Source organism: Augochlora pura, chromosome 7 (genome assembly GCF_028453695.1).
Source record: "Augochlora pura isolate Apur16 chromosome 7, APUR_v2.2.1, whole genome shotgun sequence".
Lineage (NCBI taxonomy): Eukaryota > Metazoa > Arthropoda > Insecta > Hymenoptera > Halictidae > Augochlora > Augochlora pura.
Window position 1 is genome coordinate 32,771,027 of NC_135778.1, and position 17,437 is coordinate 32,788,463.

The following is a 17,437-nucleotide window of genomic DNA, read 5'->3' on the forward strand; positions in this document are numbered from 1 at the left end:
GCGGCCGGCATCGATGTATCGAGCAACCGCAGAACACGTTCGGCCCGTTGCGGCTTCGAATACGAGCATATTACTCTATCCGCAGTCTTTCCTCGCCACCGGCGGCCGTCCCACGGAAAGTATTGTCTAAGAGGAGGGTGGTTGCGCGGCGAAATCACTTGCACCGGTGCCAAATGTCCACGCCGTGCCGAAATTAATGCGAGTTCTCTGTCATCGGGGACTAGGACGGTTCAGGATTGTCCCGGATATTGCGAGCACCGTAAAAAGAACCGTCGTTTGCATTTCTAAGCGTGCAGTCCTCCCTCCTGGCACTATCGGAGCCCCTTCCGAAACATTTCGCTTCGCACCAATTTTCCAGCACTTCACCCGCGAAGCTAGGATCCCGAGCAACGCTTGCACCACCCTTTGTATCCGCCACTATCGCACCATACTCGACGAAAAATTCCCGCGCATCTCTCGAGCACAAGACAAATTACCTCTAAAGTGTCGCGAAGCTCCGCGTCCTAGGTACATGAAAAAAAATTCACAAAGTTCATCACGATTTCGGTGATCTTAAGTCAGCTCGGTCTCAGCGCAGTCGGTCGTGGAGGCTTCCGTGGCCTCGTGTCAGGAGATCTTCTCGCAGGTAGCCTGTCTGATGACGCTGCTGGACGCGCGAGGACTGTCCCGGATGGAGCTCAGACGAATCAAAGAGCTGTGCGGCTGGGCAGTGTTCAAACCGTTCTCGTGTCTTGCCTGGGTGACCCTGGTGCAGCCCATGGCTAGGCTGACAGCTCTGCCCCTGGATCCTCTGCAGAGCAGAAGCTCGCGAATTCCCCTGCGAAAGTTGCGGGATAGGAAGGCGTACAGTAGAGGATTCAGACAGGAGTTGGTGTAGGAGATGAGGAACGTGCACAGGGTGAGCAGCGTGCTGAAGTCGGACGTCCTGTCGTAGCTGGAGTCCCAGTGTCGCCAGACGATGCGCACCTGCTGAGGCAGGTTGCAAACAGCGAACATCATCACGACAGCGATCAGCATCCTAGAAAGTTTGTCCATGAAGAGACAAACTGTGGATTTTATGTTATCTGGTCTACGACATTCAAGACATTTTTAAGACGTCCATTTTAGAATTTAATGTGGCTTATTGGGATGCATACCTGATGACACCTCGTCTGTCCCTGAGGACGTTCCTGCTGGAACTCCGCATGTGCTGGACCCCGTCATGCCTGGTTCTGGCCATCCCAGGGGCAGTCAGGGTCGCCCCGCTCTTCCACAATCCCACTGCGATCCTCGAGTAGAGACAGGTCATTAGTCCTAGGGGCAGGAGATACAGGAATACCAGGTTCATCGCGTCCAGGAGGTTCTTGTTGTGCTTCTTGATGTTGGCGACGCAGATGATGTCCACGTCTCCAGTGATCAACCGGTTGTTCACCGTCTCGACGTAAAAGAACCTCGGAGAGGCGTACACCGCCGCCATCAGCCAGACCACCCCCACCACGAGCCTCAAACGTCGTCTAGTCAACACAGACCTGCATTTGATTGGGTAGACGATGGCTAAATACCGTTCCACGCAGACCAACACCAGGATCAGGACACTCGCGGTATAGGACAACGCGTGGACGAACATGTAAACCTTGCAGAGGAAGTTGCCCAGCTGCCAGCTGTTCATCAGGTAATTGGTCAGCGTCTGGTAGACGCAGAACACGCCCACGCACAAGTCAGCCACTGCTAGGTTCGCCAAGAAGAAGTTAGTGATGCTGCGAAGCCGATGCGAGAAGCTCACCACGAAGATCACCATCAGATTGCCTGGGAAAAGTTGCTCTGAGTGGGTGTGGTCTATCACGAGTGGGTGTCGATTGTTTGACCCCTTTGCACTCGAAGCTATATTAATTTTAAATCCAGAACAGTCTTTCTGATCTACAGTACGTCCATTTGATGAGGCTTGTTTCATTTCGCAGATATGAAATCGAGTCTTGCGACTCGGGCAACAGTTACACTTTTTACAATTTTTCAAATATAAATAAAGTATGTATAAATTATTTTGGAACGTGGTACAATAATTTCTAGTGGCGCTCCAGAGATGCCACTTGAGTGCAAAGGATTAAATAAGAATGGTAGGGTCTACATGGGTGAGAATCAAGCTGTGAATAATTATTAGGTTGGTGCATATGAAATATCGGATTTTTAAGCGAGTAGAAAGAAGAAGAAAAAGTCAAGTGTTTACGTTTTTCATGCTGGTGTTCATTCTATTTCTCGTAATTCCGACATTATTTATGACAGGTCGCTGTCACTTTCTTCAGCCGAACAACGTGTAGTTACTAGCAAAGAGTTTCGCGAATACTTGAGGCACGTTGCTCGCGAAAGAAATTGGCAACGCTGACCTAAAACTGCTCAAAATCTGCCCGAGTTTTTACGGGCTAAATCGTATATAAATGAAGACAGTCTGAAATATTCCATATCAGAGTTTATTGATTCTATACGATCAGAATTTGTTCAAGACAGACATTTCTGTATCGATATCTCGTTGAAAAAGGTGTAGTAAAGCATACGAGGCATATTTTTATTAAATCAACAGCTTTTGAAAAAAGATCTACAGTTTTATATATTTACTTAACCGTTTGACTGCTACGCGGCGCAAGAGCGCTGCGTTCATTTGTCTTCGAAAACCGCACGTTTATTGATCATAAGAGAAGATCAATAAACCTTAAGTTATCTTTTTATAAATTTTAATTTTCAAAGAAAAAAACAATTTAATGTTTATTTTACTTATTCACAATCACAATTAATATTGTTTCTTTATAATACGAAAAGAATGATTAAAATTGATTGATATTTGTCTAAATGAGAGTGTTTTATTTGACAACGTCAAGTCAAAATTTGTCTCGCAGTTTTCGTGCGTTCTTGAAAGAATTGCTTAGCAGTCAAACGGTTAAACACCCGACATTTCATATGCACCAACCTAATATTTCCCGGACACTTATGACCTGTCCTGAATATCGCATAATTATCCTCCGCCTTAAATAATAATATACCGTCCCGGACGCCAACGTCCTTCCTCGATTAATGTATGCCGCGCTAAATATCTTCACACCGTTCTGAATAATTATTCTCCCTGTTAAATAATAACGTCCCGCCTTAAATAGGTACGCTACGCCCGAAACACGTGGCCAGCCGTAAGCAGGCGCGGCTGGCGTCAAGTAGGCGTGGCATAGCAGCTCCCGATTCCGTCGGAGCCAGACACCGTTGCATCGGGTAAGCTATGCGGCGGTCCCCAGCCGCGGCAGAATTCCTAACGTGTCCGTCGCACCAGGCATCCCGAGAAACAAGTGATTACGAACTTTCCGCGATTTTTCACGACCGCGATGGCTAACTTCGACGGAATCGCATTGGCCTCGTTCCCGTTTGCATCCACTCACGGGCCTTCCGTCGTAAATCCGGCGCTCTCCGAGTCCGTCCTTGTCCCACGCCGGAGGACCGGGCTCCCTCGGAGCCAGACGGTGGCTTTTATCGACCATCTCAAGGGAGCCGAGACGATAAATTGAGACGTGCCAATCTATGCTCGTCTATGGGCCAGTTTGTTTTGGATAAGTTAGAACCTTGTCCATGGGTTATTGATGGTGTCGCGGCCGATTGCGCCCTGCCCGGCCCGGTGGACAACCGGGAGGTAACGATGCGATTGTTATCTCACGGCCGTTCGATCCCAGACGTTTTATAGTAAATTGAACTTGTAGAAAAGAAGTGTACGTGCTCGTTAAACGACTCCGGTTACCAGCTGCAAACGCATCACGGACCAATTCCTGTCCGAGCCTCTCGCAGAGGGATATCGCGGCTCTCCTCGGCAAATTGTATTTCAACCGGCGCGGCGACTGGGCGAAGACGTGTCGGCGCATATTTCCCTGTTCCACTTGGATAGTTCTAATCAGAGTAAATTAATTAGTTGCGGCATCTGTGCCGGCATACGCCGGAGAGCTTCTTGCATTCCCCCGGCCTCGGTAATTTCATAATTAGCAATTTGATAATTCCTACTTCGCTAAGAGAAACAAAGGATTACGGATTCGCAAACAGTCTCGTCTCGTCTGCTCTTCTCGCTCCGTGTTGTGTACCTCCGGATATCAGCCGCCTTTCCAGCACGTGTCCTGGTTGTACTTGATCCGATCGTTCTCTTTAGCGACACCTGATCGAATCTCCGAGGGGATCAAACGTCGATATCGATCATCTTGATCGGCTAACGGCTGACTATAGAGACAAGCTGTCAGCCATGCTTCTCGTGGGCACAAGCGAAATCCTTTTAAAAGCTGTCGTTGGAAATGACGCAGTCATCGCGACCCGTCAAAGACGGAAACGCGTTTCAATAATCGCGAGTGTGACGCCTTGACTGCGGCGCTATCGACACTTTCTCGTTTCTTGCGATTGCCCACTTGGATTTCTATTTCCTCGGCGACGAAACCTGTTTATTCTGACCCCGCTTCTGACCTCTTTAGGCACAGGATTGTTGCGATAACAACTTTTTGAACTGTAATACTACGAGATGCAACTTCGAAGAATTATTTTAATTGACTCCCATCGTAGATTCTTCGATCTGTTCCGTGAACATGTGGCTTTAACGATGCTTTCGTTGTATGGATATGGAGACATGGAGAGAAATTTTCTAGCTGACTGTACGGAGATCGACGCGCTTCTCCATGGGAGTTTTTCCCCCGGCGTTTTCACTCGATTTCCATAACTTAAGTTCCGTCCCGCGCGTCGCGGACCAACTTGTCCACGGTCGAATCCCGACGCGTTCGAGTCCTGAATACCGATAATCAAAACTTTCGCGACGAACCAGGAAAAACGAATACAGCGCGAAATTACTAAACTCCATCGTCCAGAATTATCCGATGCAACTGCCTCCACGTTCCTCGAAACTTTGTCGCTTGTTTCTTAATTTTCCACTGGCGTCCCTATGGTCCGACTAAAACCGTCGGCCATGTCGAGTCGCGGTCCCACATCGGACCTTTGACGTCATCGAAAGCGTCGTACACTTTACCTGTTATGGTAAAGCCAGCTACTGCCGAAAAAGGACCAGGGAGAGTTCGATATACGTCGAACATTTGGCGATTACGTGGTCTAGAGTGTTCTCTGGCCCTATTCCTCTTTCGAGAGATCGAGACGCGCAACATCGCCATCTAACGACAAAATAGCTTACACTGTTTAATAGAAGTCTCTTTACCCTTCAAAATGAGATAAGGTTTGTTACACCACGATTTTTTCTTCAAAAAGTTACAGTACTTTGAGCATCGTTTACTTTCTCTTTACTATTTTCGCGAGTCATGGTACGACTAAAATGATTAGAAAAAGGTGTAATATGAAATAGTAGATCGTTGTTCTTGCACTTTTTTTAACGAGAAAACTTCGATCTTTAAAACGAGCCTAGGTGCATTATATTACGATTTTTTTGTCTACGAAACCTTTACCTCAGGAATAAAATACTAATTTCACACTTTTGATTCAATGCATCGTAGAACGGTAACAAAAACACTCCATAACAAGGTTGTTTAGCTCATTGAAAAAAGGAGATTTCATTCTCCAAAACGCATACAGTTAGAACGTGACAACATTTTTGCCCGCAAAGTACCAGAAACTCGAATATCTAGAAATCTTGGCCACCGGGTTACAATGACTCATTGAGGATTTACGTTATCTCCTTAAGGGTAACACGGTCCTCAACTCCAACTCGGCCGACTTACGAACTTTCAGCCAGACGTGTGGCAAATCCCATTCGATCCAATAAAGCTCGAAGAACACCGAGGTAACGACGTCCGAGCGGTGTTTATAAACAGGGAGGTCTTACCGCGTTCCATTAGACAGCCGTTGATAAAACTCGAACGGCCCGCGTTTGTAATTCATCCCACGGAGCGAAAGCAATCACGGGGGCGTCCCGGTGAAATCCTCGATTACCGAATCGGGAAACGATCGCTCCCCGTACTGATTATTTTCAATGGAGAATCTTCTTCTACGACGGAATAACGTAGAAGAAGCGTAGCGTGGCTCAAAGCCGACTTTTATTCGGGAAACGTTTCCCGTCGCGGGTAAACACTTTACCCTGTAACGTGATTACGAAACTTGAGAGAAATAGCACTCGCTGCTTCCCCGGTGGGCGGTGGGAGGGGCCAGGGGGGCGGGACGGTGCGGAGCGGGCGGCGTTTTGTCGACGGAAACTTGGATGGAAAAAGTCGCCCGGATACCGGGAGATTCGCGGGACAAGAATGGAGAAGTCACGAACAGCCGAATTGAATCTTATTAAAGCCTGTTCGAGTGGGCGGTCTGCGTAATGTTGCCCTCCCCCCGGTCCGCCCACCTGCCACGTATTTTATGATTTCAACCCGGCGGTGACACCCGCAGCGGTATAATGAGTTTCGGTTCAACCGACCGACCGACGGCATATAACGATTAGAGAGATTAAAATGAAACTCGACGGAAGTCCTCCGCGAGCGTCAAGTTTCCCGTATTTTCCGGGACTTCGAGAAACGACTGCAGCAGGTTTGCATAGGCGAGCCAAGCGCGGAATGAAATCCGCGAGCAAGGCTTTCGCGACAGTTTCGAGGATCTACAGTTCCGCGATTTGGGTAGACGGATCCCCTCTTTACGGAACTCGACCGACGACGCCTTTGAATATGCTCCGATCAAAGAGTTAGCATTTCTTCGTTTCATATTTCTCGTCGTCGACGTAGTTACAAGACACTGTGATATTCGCTGCAACGTAAACTCCAACCAGCAGGCCCCGCCCGATGGGAGAAGCCCATTCTGTTAAGTTTTCCACGGTTCCGCCCCTTGCCGGTGGCTCTATCTACCAGACTCCCATCTATCGAAACTCTTGCTACGAATTGTTCCCTTCGGGTTCCATTAATTCAACCTAATCCTTTCGATCTTGCTTCCGATAATCGCCTTTTCTGGATTGCTCGCCCGGGCGCCGGGTCCGCGTGCTCTCCATCCCCCAATTACGTCGTTTACCGTTGCGTAAGTTCTCTAATCAGGGAAATCCCGGTGAAAGTTTCTATTCGGACAGAGGCGAAATTACCGTCGTTAAGTCCATCGAGCGTGTTGAGGCGACTGTTCATTCTACAAGCCACCCGAGGATCTCCCGAGGTTATAAAAGAGCCATTGAAAAATCTTTTCCAGTATCCGAGTATTCGTTATTTCAGCGCGTTTCACCGGAACAGCGATTCCGCGCGATTAAAGCCGCGGAAAAACTCGGGTGGGCGGTGCTACGGGCGGCGAACCGTGCGGGGTGGGCGGGCTGCGCGCCGGCTGCTCGAGTATGTCGCTGTTCGAGGCTCCTCGGTCAATTTTGTTTTTTTGCTGCTTTCACGGGAACTAAATGAATTTTCATAGGATGACGTGCCAGGTATCCATTCGACCGGGGCGTGAAATTTCATTTGCACGGCGTTTTCAGAGAGGCGGCGCGATCACGCCGCACTACTAATATGTAGTATCTGCCCGCTGCTCGATCTACAGAGCGAGCAGTAGTAACTGATGCTTCAACTGGGAGAGAGTGCATTCTACGTACAAAAAATAAAGCAGAACTGTAGAACAATATTGTTGCATTTCGAGGAATATTTGGTTAAAATAATATCAATGTGTAATAGAAATCAAGTGACGCGTCTGGCTGTGACGTGTCAATTTTATTACGCGTCATGCTACAAGCCGCCCGAATTCGACACGCATCTTGGAACGCTGATTCCCCGAAAAAGTTTGATTGTTTCGTGCCGACTGATTGTTATGAACCATAGAATGTCCCGCCTTTTTTGAGTCGATGCAGTTCGCTCCGCGAAATTCCGCGGCGTATAAAAAAGCAATTTCGCTGCAACGGCAATTGCATCCCGTGGAAATTCACTGGAGCACGAGATCGCGATCCAGACGGATTCGATGCGTTGCGTACGAGCTGCGTGCTCCAGATTTTCCGCCCGTTCCGACTGTGACATTTTGTTTCTTTTAATCGAATTCGGTTCTTTCCTTTCTCCACGGCACCTTTCGGCCGAGTAAACCCCGATGCAATACTCTCGACGTGTCTCTCCAATCTGTCGTACCATGGCGACAGGTGATTCGCATTTAACGACTAATTCACGTAGCTTTTCTAGCTGTCAGAATTTTGAGAACGCGTTCCGATCGTAGGAGCGACGCGAGATCGCAGATGAATCGTGCTGTCGATGTACGGATGCGATCTGTCGTGCTCGATTTCGGTCGGTAACGTTACGCGATCGATCACGCGACACGCCGCCGTTAATTCCGCGAGGGTACGCGTGTTCGGTAGCGGTGCCACCGAATGGGCGGCCGATTTGAAAAACAAATTAGTCCGTGGCCCGAGGAAACGGATCGGAAAGATCTCGCCAGCCTTCCGGCCGATCGGCCCGGGGATAACGAAGCTGCGAGATTGGCATTATCGATTTCGACTTTGTTTACGAGCCCTGGCCGGCCGTCGATACATCTTAATTCAGCGACACCGCGATGTCTGGGCCTTCGTTATTTTTTAATTGCTGGCCCTCCGGCAGCCGACTTTATTCCCTAATTAAAAATTAGCCTCGCCTCGCGGCCACGTCGCGCCCTGAATATCGAGCGAAATTCTTTTCCTCGGTGTACGCAAAGGAAATTTTTCGAGCGGCGACGCGCCGTTCTCTACTTCACTTTGCCAAACGCATTCCGCGCATTTCGCCACCACTAAACGAAGAACTGTATACTAATGAGAAACTTTTGTTAAAACGACGGTGAAAGTTTGCCGCGACAGAGATTACATTTTCATTGCGCTGTCTATTTCTCGTTTTGCGCAAACGTTCCGCTCGCCTGCTGAACTCTGTGCCCGGCACAACAGCGTTAATAATAATTGCGACAGGAGTGTTCGGTCAAAGTAGTCGACCATTACTAGAATTAAAAGCTTATTTGTCTGCCTTATGTCAGTAGACGCGAGGCTAATAACTTAGCAACGCTAATGGCTTACCGTGCCGCGCAGCTTTGCGAGTCCCGTGCTTCGTCAATGTTTAGGAGATTAACCTTGTTTTAATACCATTTCTTACCGAGAAGTTTGAATTCTTTTTCACAACGCGACGAATCTTTCAATATCGTCAACATTTCGTCCAGCATTTCGCGGGCATGCGCATCGCGTCACAGAATGCTGATTCAAAGAACGATATAATACCGGCAGAAATTAAACTACCTACTCGGTCTGGTTTCAAAGAAGATACACCCTTTAAAACGAGCCTAGGTACGTCATCGTACGATTTCCTTTCACAGGATTACAGTACCGTGAACGTTGTTACCGTCCCCAGCATCGCGCAGTAAGTACATGCATCGTGCGCTCGATTTCGGACGTCTGATTCGAAAGGTCGGAGAAAAGTTATAAAATATCGTGGAACAAAGTTTCGGAGCACGTTGAAAAGAGGATATTACACCGGTCAAAACGAGCAGATTTAGAACGTGATGCGTTGTTCTTGTAAAAAGTTACCGGACTTAAATGTCTAGAATTTTGTTGGTTGCAATGACTCACCGAAGATGCAACAGACGAACACAACGGTGTAGAGCGTGATGAATATCACTCTGACGTCGGTCCTGTCGAATATGTAGTCCTCGATCAAGGATATGTTCTGCAGGAGAGTTTCGTTCCGTATAAAACTCTCGTTGCTGCGGATCTCGTAGAGTATCGCGTCGCGGTGCTCGATCATTCTGCAACAAATCGCGGGGAAAGTTCGTTTCATACGGTCTACCCCGCACGCGCCCTAATTTTAGGAAATACCGGGATCTTTCGACAACTTTTCCACTCCCGGTTCCAAAGCACAATTTATTCTCAGCAACGCGACGGTCGCCATAAGAGTAGCCGTGCTCCCCCGAGAATTTTCAAACGACAACGCGAATCTTCGCGCGCGCTTTCTACCAAAAATATTCAAACATTTATCGTCGCGATCCTTTTCGAGCTCGCAACGGGAATCATTCTATTTTTATTTTGCGACGCGGGTATAGCTAAAGAATTTTCAATTCATTTCCGCGCTCGTCGATAGATTGGTTTTCGAGAATATCCTGTAAAATAGGTGCGGCTTCCTTGCTATTCGAGTTCCACGGTTTAATTGAACTTCCGACCTCATTGTTATTACACCGAATGCAATTGCTTGCCGAAGCGCTACTCGTTTCACAACAACGAACACTTCGAGCAGAATTCAGTATATTTTACCAGCATGCCAAATATTCGAGCCGCGGACGCAGCGAAAATTTGTCTACATGGAAATCGATTTCGGCCGCGACCTAAAAAAATGACGCGTTTTAAATCATGTGAGAAGTTCTCCCGGGCAAGGAAAGGCAACGGAGAATTGCGGAGGATCCGCTATCTGCAAAAAGCACGCGGACGTATAAATACGCCGGTTGTAGTTAAACAAAATGCCGCGAACAAGGATGGGCTAGGTTTTTAGGCGGCCGGTGATATTTATAGGTGGACGCCGCGGTGTTCCAAATGGACCTTTGATTTATGCAAACCGAAAACATAGCGTGTTATTTAACGGTCTGAAACCCGCTCTATGGGAGCGCGAATCTCCATCGAAATAGCTTAACGGGAACCATGCGTGTTTCCTGGTGGAACAGTGGCCCGGATAAAAGGCATTTCCGATTGTTTCTCCCCAGGTTGCGTGCGGATTATTCTCGGTATTGTTTGCGCGCACGTAGACTCTGTCTTTCATTTGATTCCGATAAACAATGGAGGTGCTAATAGGACGGTGTCGCGTGCACGTATGTACTTCGCCGCAAGGAGTTCGGACGTGATCGTTTTCATTGTCGAAATAAAGTATCATAAAATGGTAACAAAAGATCGCAGACAGATGTTTTTAATCTTGTTGGAAAGAGGAAATTTTACTCTTTAAAATGGCCTGAAACATATTATTCTGTGTTTTTTTTTCGAGAACTTACAGAACTCTAAATGTCTTCAAATTCGTCCCCAAAAATGCAAGAAGTGACAGTTTCATACTTTCGATTCAGTGTTAAAGAGTTTTGAAAAAATCGCAGGTCATTGTCCTTAGCCCTGTTCGAAAGAAGGTACTTTGCCCTTTAAAATGAAACTAGGTACGTCATTCTACGACGTTTTCTCGCAGAGGTACAGTTTATTTTTTGCTCAATATTTAATGTCAGTCATGTTACAAAACGCAGATTGCCATGCTTTCGATATGTTACAAAGTGGTAATAAATGATAATAGCACAACTTTTTGGGACGCGTTGAAAAGGGAAAATTCCAACGTTTAAAACCAGCATATTATTATATATATTTTAATGTGGGAATATATTGAATTTAACCTTTATGGTTGCTAGGTGTAATTAGATTTAGAATAAAGAATGTCCGTTTATTGAGCAGAAGATGTATGAATTACAAGCCGCTTACACGGCCACCTTCGCTCTACGCTGTCTCGCTGTTTCGCCGTTTCAATGTCCTTCTTCACTCTCTGTTTTTACACACTGCCTGCACCGCCGTATCGCACGCATTATACATTGCACAGACATGTACAGACATTTCGCCGTTGAAATTTCGATCAGAGGACAAACGCGCATCGACCTAACGGACACGGATCGATCCAACGGCAGTAGATCGATGCAACCGTGGCTGTGGCTTGTTGCTTTTTTCTAAAACTCCAAAGGACAGTTTAGCTAGAACCGCACATTAATAATACATTAATGTATTAAAATATTACATATTATATTATTATATATATTATGAAGATATTAGTTCATTTTTTTTAACTTTGTTTGCGTAGACGGTGTCTTTTACTCGATTTCTGTAAATAATAAAGGCGATAATATTTCGCGGTCCGGGATTTCTCCGCCAGAAGTTCGAACCGCGGTCATATCGTAGATCGATTTCAAATTAAGGCGATCCGCTGTGACATATTTCGCTGGCGATCTTGCCGGATAATCGATCATCGATTTATCTGTCACGTACCGAGGCGCTATCGTCATATAGGCCGATAACAATCGGAGAAAAGTTTCGCGGGAATCCGCCACGAGGCTGGGGGCTTTACATTGATATTAATCAACTGTCGTTAATTGTATCGGCATGCAGATCTCGCCGATCTGATCGCCGATTGCTGTGTATATTCAATAAATAATGACGATACGGCCGACTATTGACGGCAGACGCTAGTTACTAGCTTTCTGGGTTAATGGAGGTACGGACAAGCTCGGCGTGGTTCTAATCATCGATTAAGGGCGCCGATTGTTTCAGAAGTCAAGCATGATCTAGTAACCATTTGCATTTTGAATTTGGAATATAACAGTCTTCATGTTTCATACATGCTAATGGCTCATACGTCGCTACTAACTCAGATCGAAACGGAGAGGTTTCGCCTTTAACCCTTTGCACTCCGTTATCCCCTCTCAGGGGACATCGTAATTCTAGTATATGACTAAACATTAAAGTTTATTAGCGATTTGCAACTATTTCTCGATGTCTACAAATTCATATAAATCAAATATTATTATAATAATATTATATGTATATACATATATAACGTATACTATATAATAATATAAATGTTCGTAAGCGCAGGTAGGTAACATCCATGATGGCGCGGAGTGCAAAGGGTTAAAATGAACGCAGATACATTGTTCCGAGACCTTTTTTGATAAAGTTAAACTACTAGACAGTTTGAAGATTTGGCACGTATTTGTCAAGCTCTCGAGTTCTTTTCTATTAGATTAACGGCACCAATTGTTTCGGAAGTCGAGCATGATCTAGTAACCATTTGCATTTTGAATTCGCAATGCAACCTCATGTTTCATACACGGTTAATGGCTGAAACGTCGCTACTAACTCTGATCGAAAGAGGGTGGTTTCGCCTTTAAAATGAGCACAGACTCATTGTTCCAAGTCCTTTTTTTGACGAAGTTATACATTGCTGAAGGTCGAGAAGTTTTCTTCTAATAGACAGTTTGAGGATTTAGTCCATATTTGTCAAGCCCTCGAGTTTTGCCTCCGCGCTTTCGGACTCGAAACGTCGTAGGACGATGTTCTTGGGCTCGTTTCAAAAAGAAAACTTTGTTTTTCAAGATTCCTGTGTTTTAATTAGTCAAAACAATTTTTTTAATTTGTCAGAGGTCTCTGAATTTGCAGAATGGGCAGAAGGGGTATTGCTACTAAAATTGCGATTATCGAAGATGATAATATTCTGTAGCAGAATGACTAACACCATTTCGAAAAGAATTTGACACGCTTTAAAATGAGCTAAGGCTCATTGTAGTACGATATTTTCTCGAAATGTTATAGTATTTTGTGTTTGGTCACCTTTGACTCGCATTTAATGAGTCACCCTACAAAATTCCGATTTTACATTTTCGATTCAAAATGTTATAGTATCGTAAGGAAAAGTCACAGATCGATATTTTTGTGCTTATTACAAAGGGGAGACTCTATTCTACGAACCCATAGTGGTTTTACATCTTTAAAACATTTGTTCAATTTTACAGGCATCTTTGAATTTGTACAATTATCAATAACGATGGTGTACATTCTCCTTCTTATCTGTAAGCGCAAAAATGTTGTTGACTAAAATAACTTAGGTAGACTAAAAAAGGAGATTAGTCTTCTTTAAACGAGCCTAAGTAGATCTCTCTTCGATTTTTTTCTCGCGACGTTACAGTAATTCAAATGTCAAGAACTTTCTGCTCAAGCCTGGGCGGACCAGCTGCAACGCGGCTCGTTTTTCCTACAAAGCGCGATAAACTAGGAACAAAAAATCACGGTTCAGTGTTTTTGGTTCAATTGAAAAGAGTGAATTCCGGGCTTCAAATTCACTGTAGTTCCGTTCAAAGAATTTTTTGCGCGCTCCGGAAGTCCGCGTGTTTGAAAAATAATAAAAGGTGGTGTGTACCATTTTTGAATATCGTACGTGCATCGAACAAAAACGTAATCTGAAAGGAAACAAACGACTCGCGTTTGAAGAGGAATCTTTGCTCTTTGAAACGAGCCCATGCACATTGGCCCACGATTTTTCTCGACAATGTTACGGCATATAGGAATATCGACAAATAACGAAATCGGCTAATGAAGCGAACGGAGATCCCGATGAATCACTCGCGACTAAAATATAAAAAAACGTGTACCAGATGAAGTATCGCCAATTAGAATACTATTCGGACGTCATTGGGTGAATCCAAGTGGCTCGCATCGAGGTTCAATAATTTGATTAAGAACTTATACATATTTTCATAATGCAAGCATTAAACAAAACTTATTTTGATTATTTTATTTATTTTATTAATCTTGAAAGATATTTAATATTTAAAAATGTTGAAAGGCAACGATATATACAATCTATCTTTGTCTGTTCTAGCGGCGTTTCAATTGTCCGAAACCTTAGGCGGGGATAATGTCATGCCGAAAAACATTTGAAGGCTACCGCGCGTCGCGTCGCCATGAGTTTTTGTTTCAGTTTCGTTTCGTTCTCGACATCGGACAAAGCACGTTTTCCTTTCTGTATTATATCGTGTATTTCTGATTTTATATTTGTTTCTCAAATTAAATCGTTATTTTACCAAATACGTGTGTGTACTGCGTTTTTATTAACTGTGAATCTACAACAAAAAAATTATACAATAATGTTGGATCTTACAAGTAGCTCTGTATTAAATTTTAATTTCTACTTTTGCTTTATTCATTTCATTCATCGCAAAAATTATTTAATATTTCAAAATCACATAATGGTATTTGAGCTTAAGATAGACTAATGTTAAATTTAAGTTCCTATTTTATAAAATATAACTAGAAATTAAAATTTAATATTGAGCTACCGTAGGCTCCAATATTGCTGTGTAATTTTTAATATATTAGAGATCTGTCGAGATTAATAAAAAAAGGCAAGCCATAAATATTGGTGAATGTTCAATCGAGATTCCCTGTTCCGAAAAGTGAAAGATTGATGGATAAGAAGCGAGGGTGCGCGCGGCGTGTTGAATTTTTAACGACCGCGACACGAGTTCAGCGCGGTGTTTAAACATTTCCGGCGGCCCGTCGCGTAATGAATAATACATCGCGCAAATATGTTCGGCATCCCGTCGAAGACGTACGCGACGAGAATTAATTGAAATCTCAATTTCGATTAAAACTTCCCGGCTCCGGTAAATAATCGATGGAGCTTAATAATGGCTAGACGGTATATATTTGTCGGCATTAATAATCAATCTCGGTCGCACGCAGCGTGCCCATCAATGCGCGCTACTGGACATAATTATCGTTAGCCGATCGCTAAATCGTTTACTAATTTCGTCGATATTTTAGCGGCGCCGATTTGCTTTTCTCTACTCCACCGTCATCTGATTATTTCACGCGGATACGCCTAGATAATTGTTGTTCGTATTCTGTCCTGTTCCCAGCCGTGTTTAGCCCGCCGATTGGATTCTCGGTAATTCTTTGTTATTCGATTATTGCGCGATGATTTCAACAAGTCCGGATAATTACTGTTCGTTGTACACGCGGCACTCGGTAATTTTTAACCATTCACCCGAATCGACGTTCGGCAATTTTTCACTTGATTATTTCGCACCGGTTTCAACGAGCACTGACATTGTTTCCAGCCATTTTTACGAATGGTGTTACAAAATGAAGCACTTTGCATCGTCGAGAAAAAGTGTTATAAAATAGTAATAAAAATCGCAGATCAATGTTTTTAATCTCGTTGGAGAAGAGAAATGTCTACCCTTTAAAATGGCCTAAACTGCATTATCCTGTGATTATTTTCGAGAATTTACAGAACTTTGAATATCTTCAATTCCGTTTCAAAAAAATGTTAAGTAGCGGCGATTTCAAATTTTTAATTCATTTTTACAGAGTAGTGAAGAAAATCGCAGGTCACTGTCCTTAGCCCTGTTCGAAAGAAGGTGTACTTCGCCCTTTAAAATGAAACTGGGTACGTTATTCTACGATATTTTCTCGTGGAGGTACGATCTATTTTTGGCCTAATATTTAATGTCAGTCATGTTACAAAAGGTAGATTGTCATGTTTTCAATATGTCACGAAGTGGTAACAAATGATCATAGCACAACTTTTTCGGGCGCGTTGAAAAGAGAAAATTTCGATATTTGAAACCAGCATAGATAGAATGTCATGCGATTTTTTTTATAGACGAATGAAAGCTAAAATATCTCCAATTCATTGCATTCGAAAAATCGACGTTCAGCAATATTTCGTTCTTTGCCGACCGGTTATTCAGCCATAAATATTTGTATGATCTCATAACATTAGCGTTAAACAATATTCCTTTAATCTAATTCATTTATACCATTTTTATCTTATTTATTCATCGTGAAAGGTATCCATTACTTCAAGAAATTCTATAATAATATGGGAAGTTGCAGTAGTGCAATCTAACACTTTTACCTCAACAATAGATAATAAATTTTTGGTTAGTCTAAAATAATAGATAATAGGACGAATCAGTGAAGATCTTACCTGGCCTCCTCAAGATCCACTTCCGGCGCAGACATTATCTAGCTTAGCTCCGCCACGGCGATTCTCCTTTCTTGTATGATACAATCAGCGTGGAGACATGGCTGTCCCGTCCTCCTATCCGCGCTGCGACTCGCATTTCGTCTTTTAATCCGCGGCTCCAGTGTTCGCCGTACACGACCCGAAAACTCTCGACCCCTATATACCACGGCGACGACCAAGGACCGGTCGTTTTTTCAATTAGCAACGGCGTCACGGTTCACGGATTCATTATTTCGTACGGTCCCGCCGATACCTATTTAAACCGACCGGGTCCACGATCAAAGATTAATGAAAATTGATTCGCCGCACACCGCCACGTAACAATGACTGATTTATGCGACCAACGGATTAATACAACCGCGGCCGGCAACCGCACTAATAGACGGTTCTGACAATCCGCAGTAATTAAGGGTTAGCTAATTGCCGGCCGGATTTACGGTGTTCGTTCGACCGGCTGACGAGTTAATGCGCCGCGATGCTTCGTCGCACACGCGTTCACCTCCGCCGCGACGTGTCAACTCGTCACGATTCTCAACGCCGAAGTATCAACGCGTTGGATTACTGTTTCTACCGATCCATTGACTCGCAATCTCTAACCACGTATTAACTCATCAGATGGTTGTTCCCATCGACGCGTTGAATTGCAACCTCCACGGACGTAATAACTCGTTGGTGCTCGGTGACGAGGCGACTCGACGGCGAGTTAACTCGTCACTCGAGATTCCCACAGTCAATTGAAGCGGTCGCTGTTTCGGAAAATAGATCTACTTCCCGGTTGTTTACACGTCGGACGTATTAACTCGTCGTCGAAGGGAGAGATTCTTCGACGCGATCGACTAAGTTTCGCGGTTCAATTTTTATTTGCAATGTGCTGAACTTTTTATCAACTGTGCATGGCTTGAATTCCGTGCGAATTTTTGCGGTTTACCGTCGGCACTGTATAAATCGAACGCGTCTCGCGGTTCGCCGCCGGA

At 44.6% G+C, this 17,437-nt stretch overlaps 1 protein-coding gene across 1 annotated transcript; it reads right to left on the bottom strand.

Moving 5' to 3' along the window:
• Nucleotides 1-606: 606 nt before the first annotated feature.
• On the bottom strand, nucleotides 607-16,534 carry LOC144472655 (trissin receptor-like). Its single transcript, XM_078185945.1, has 4 exons — nucleotides 16,425-16,534; nucleotides 9,497-9,672; nucleotides 1,137-1,785; nucleotides 607-1,018 (listed from the first exon to the last, which is right to left on the bottom strand). Exons 1-4 carry the CDS (start codon nucleotides 16,457-16,459, stop codon nucleotides 607-609), a joined length of 1,272 nt encoding a protein of 423 aa, XP_078042071.1. The 5' UTR covers nucleotides 16,460-16,534.
• Nucleotides 16,535-17,437: the final 903 nt, after the last annotated feature.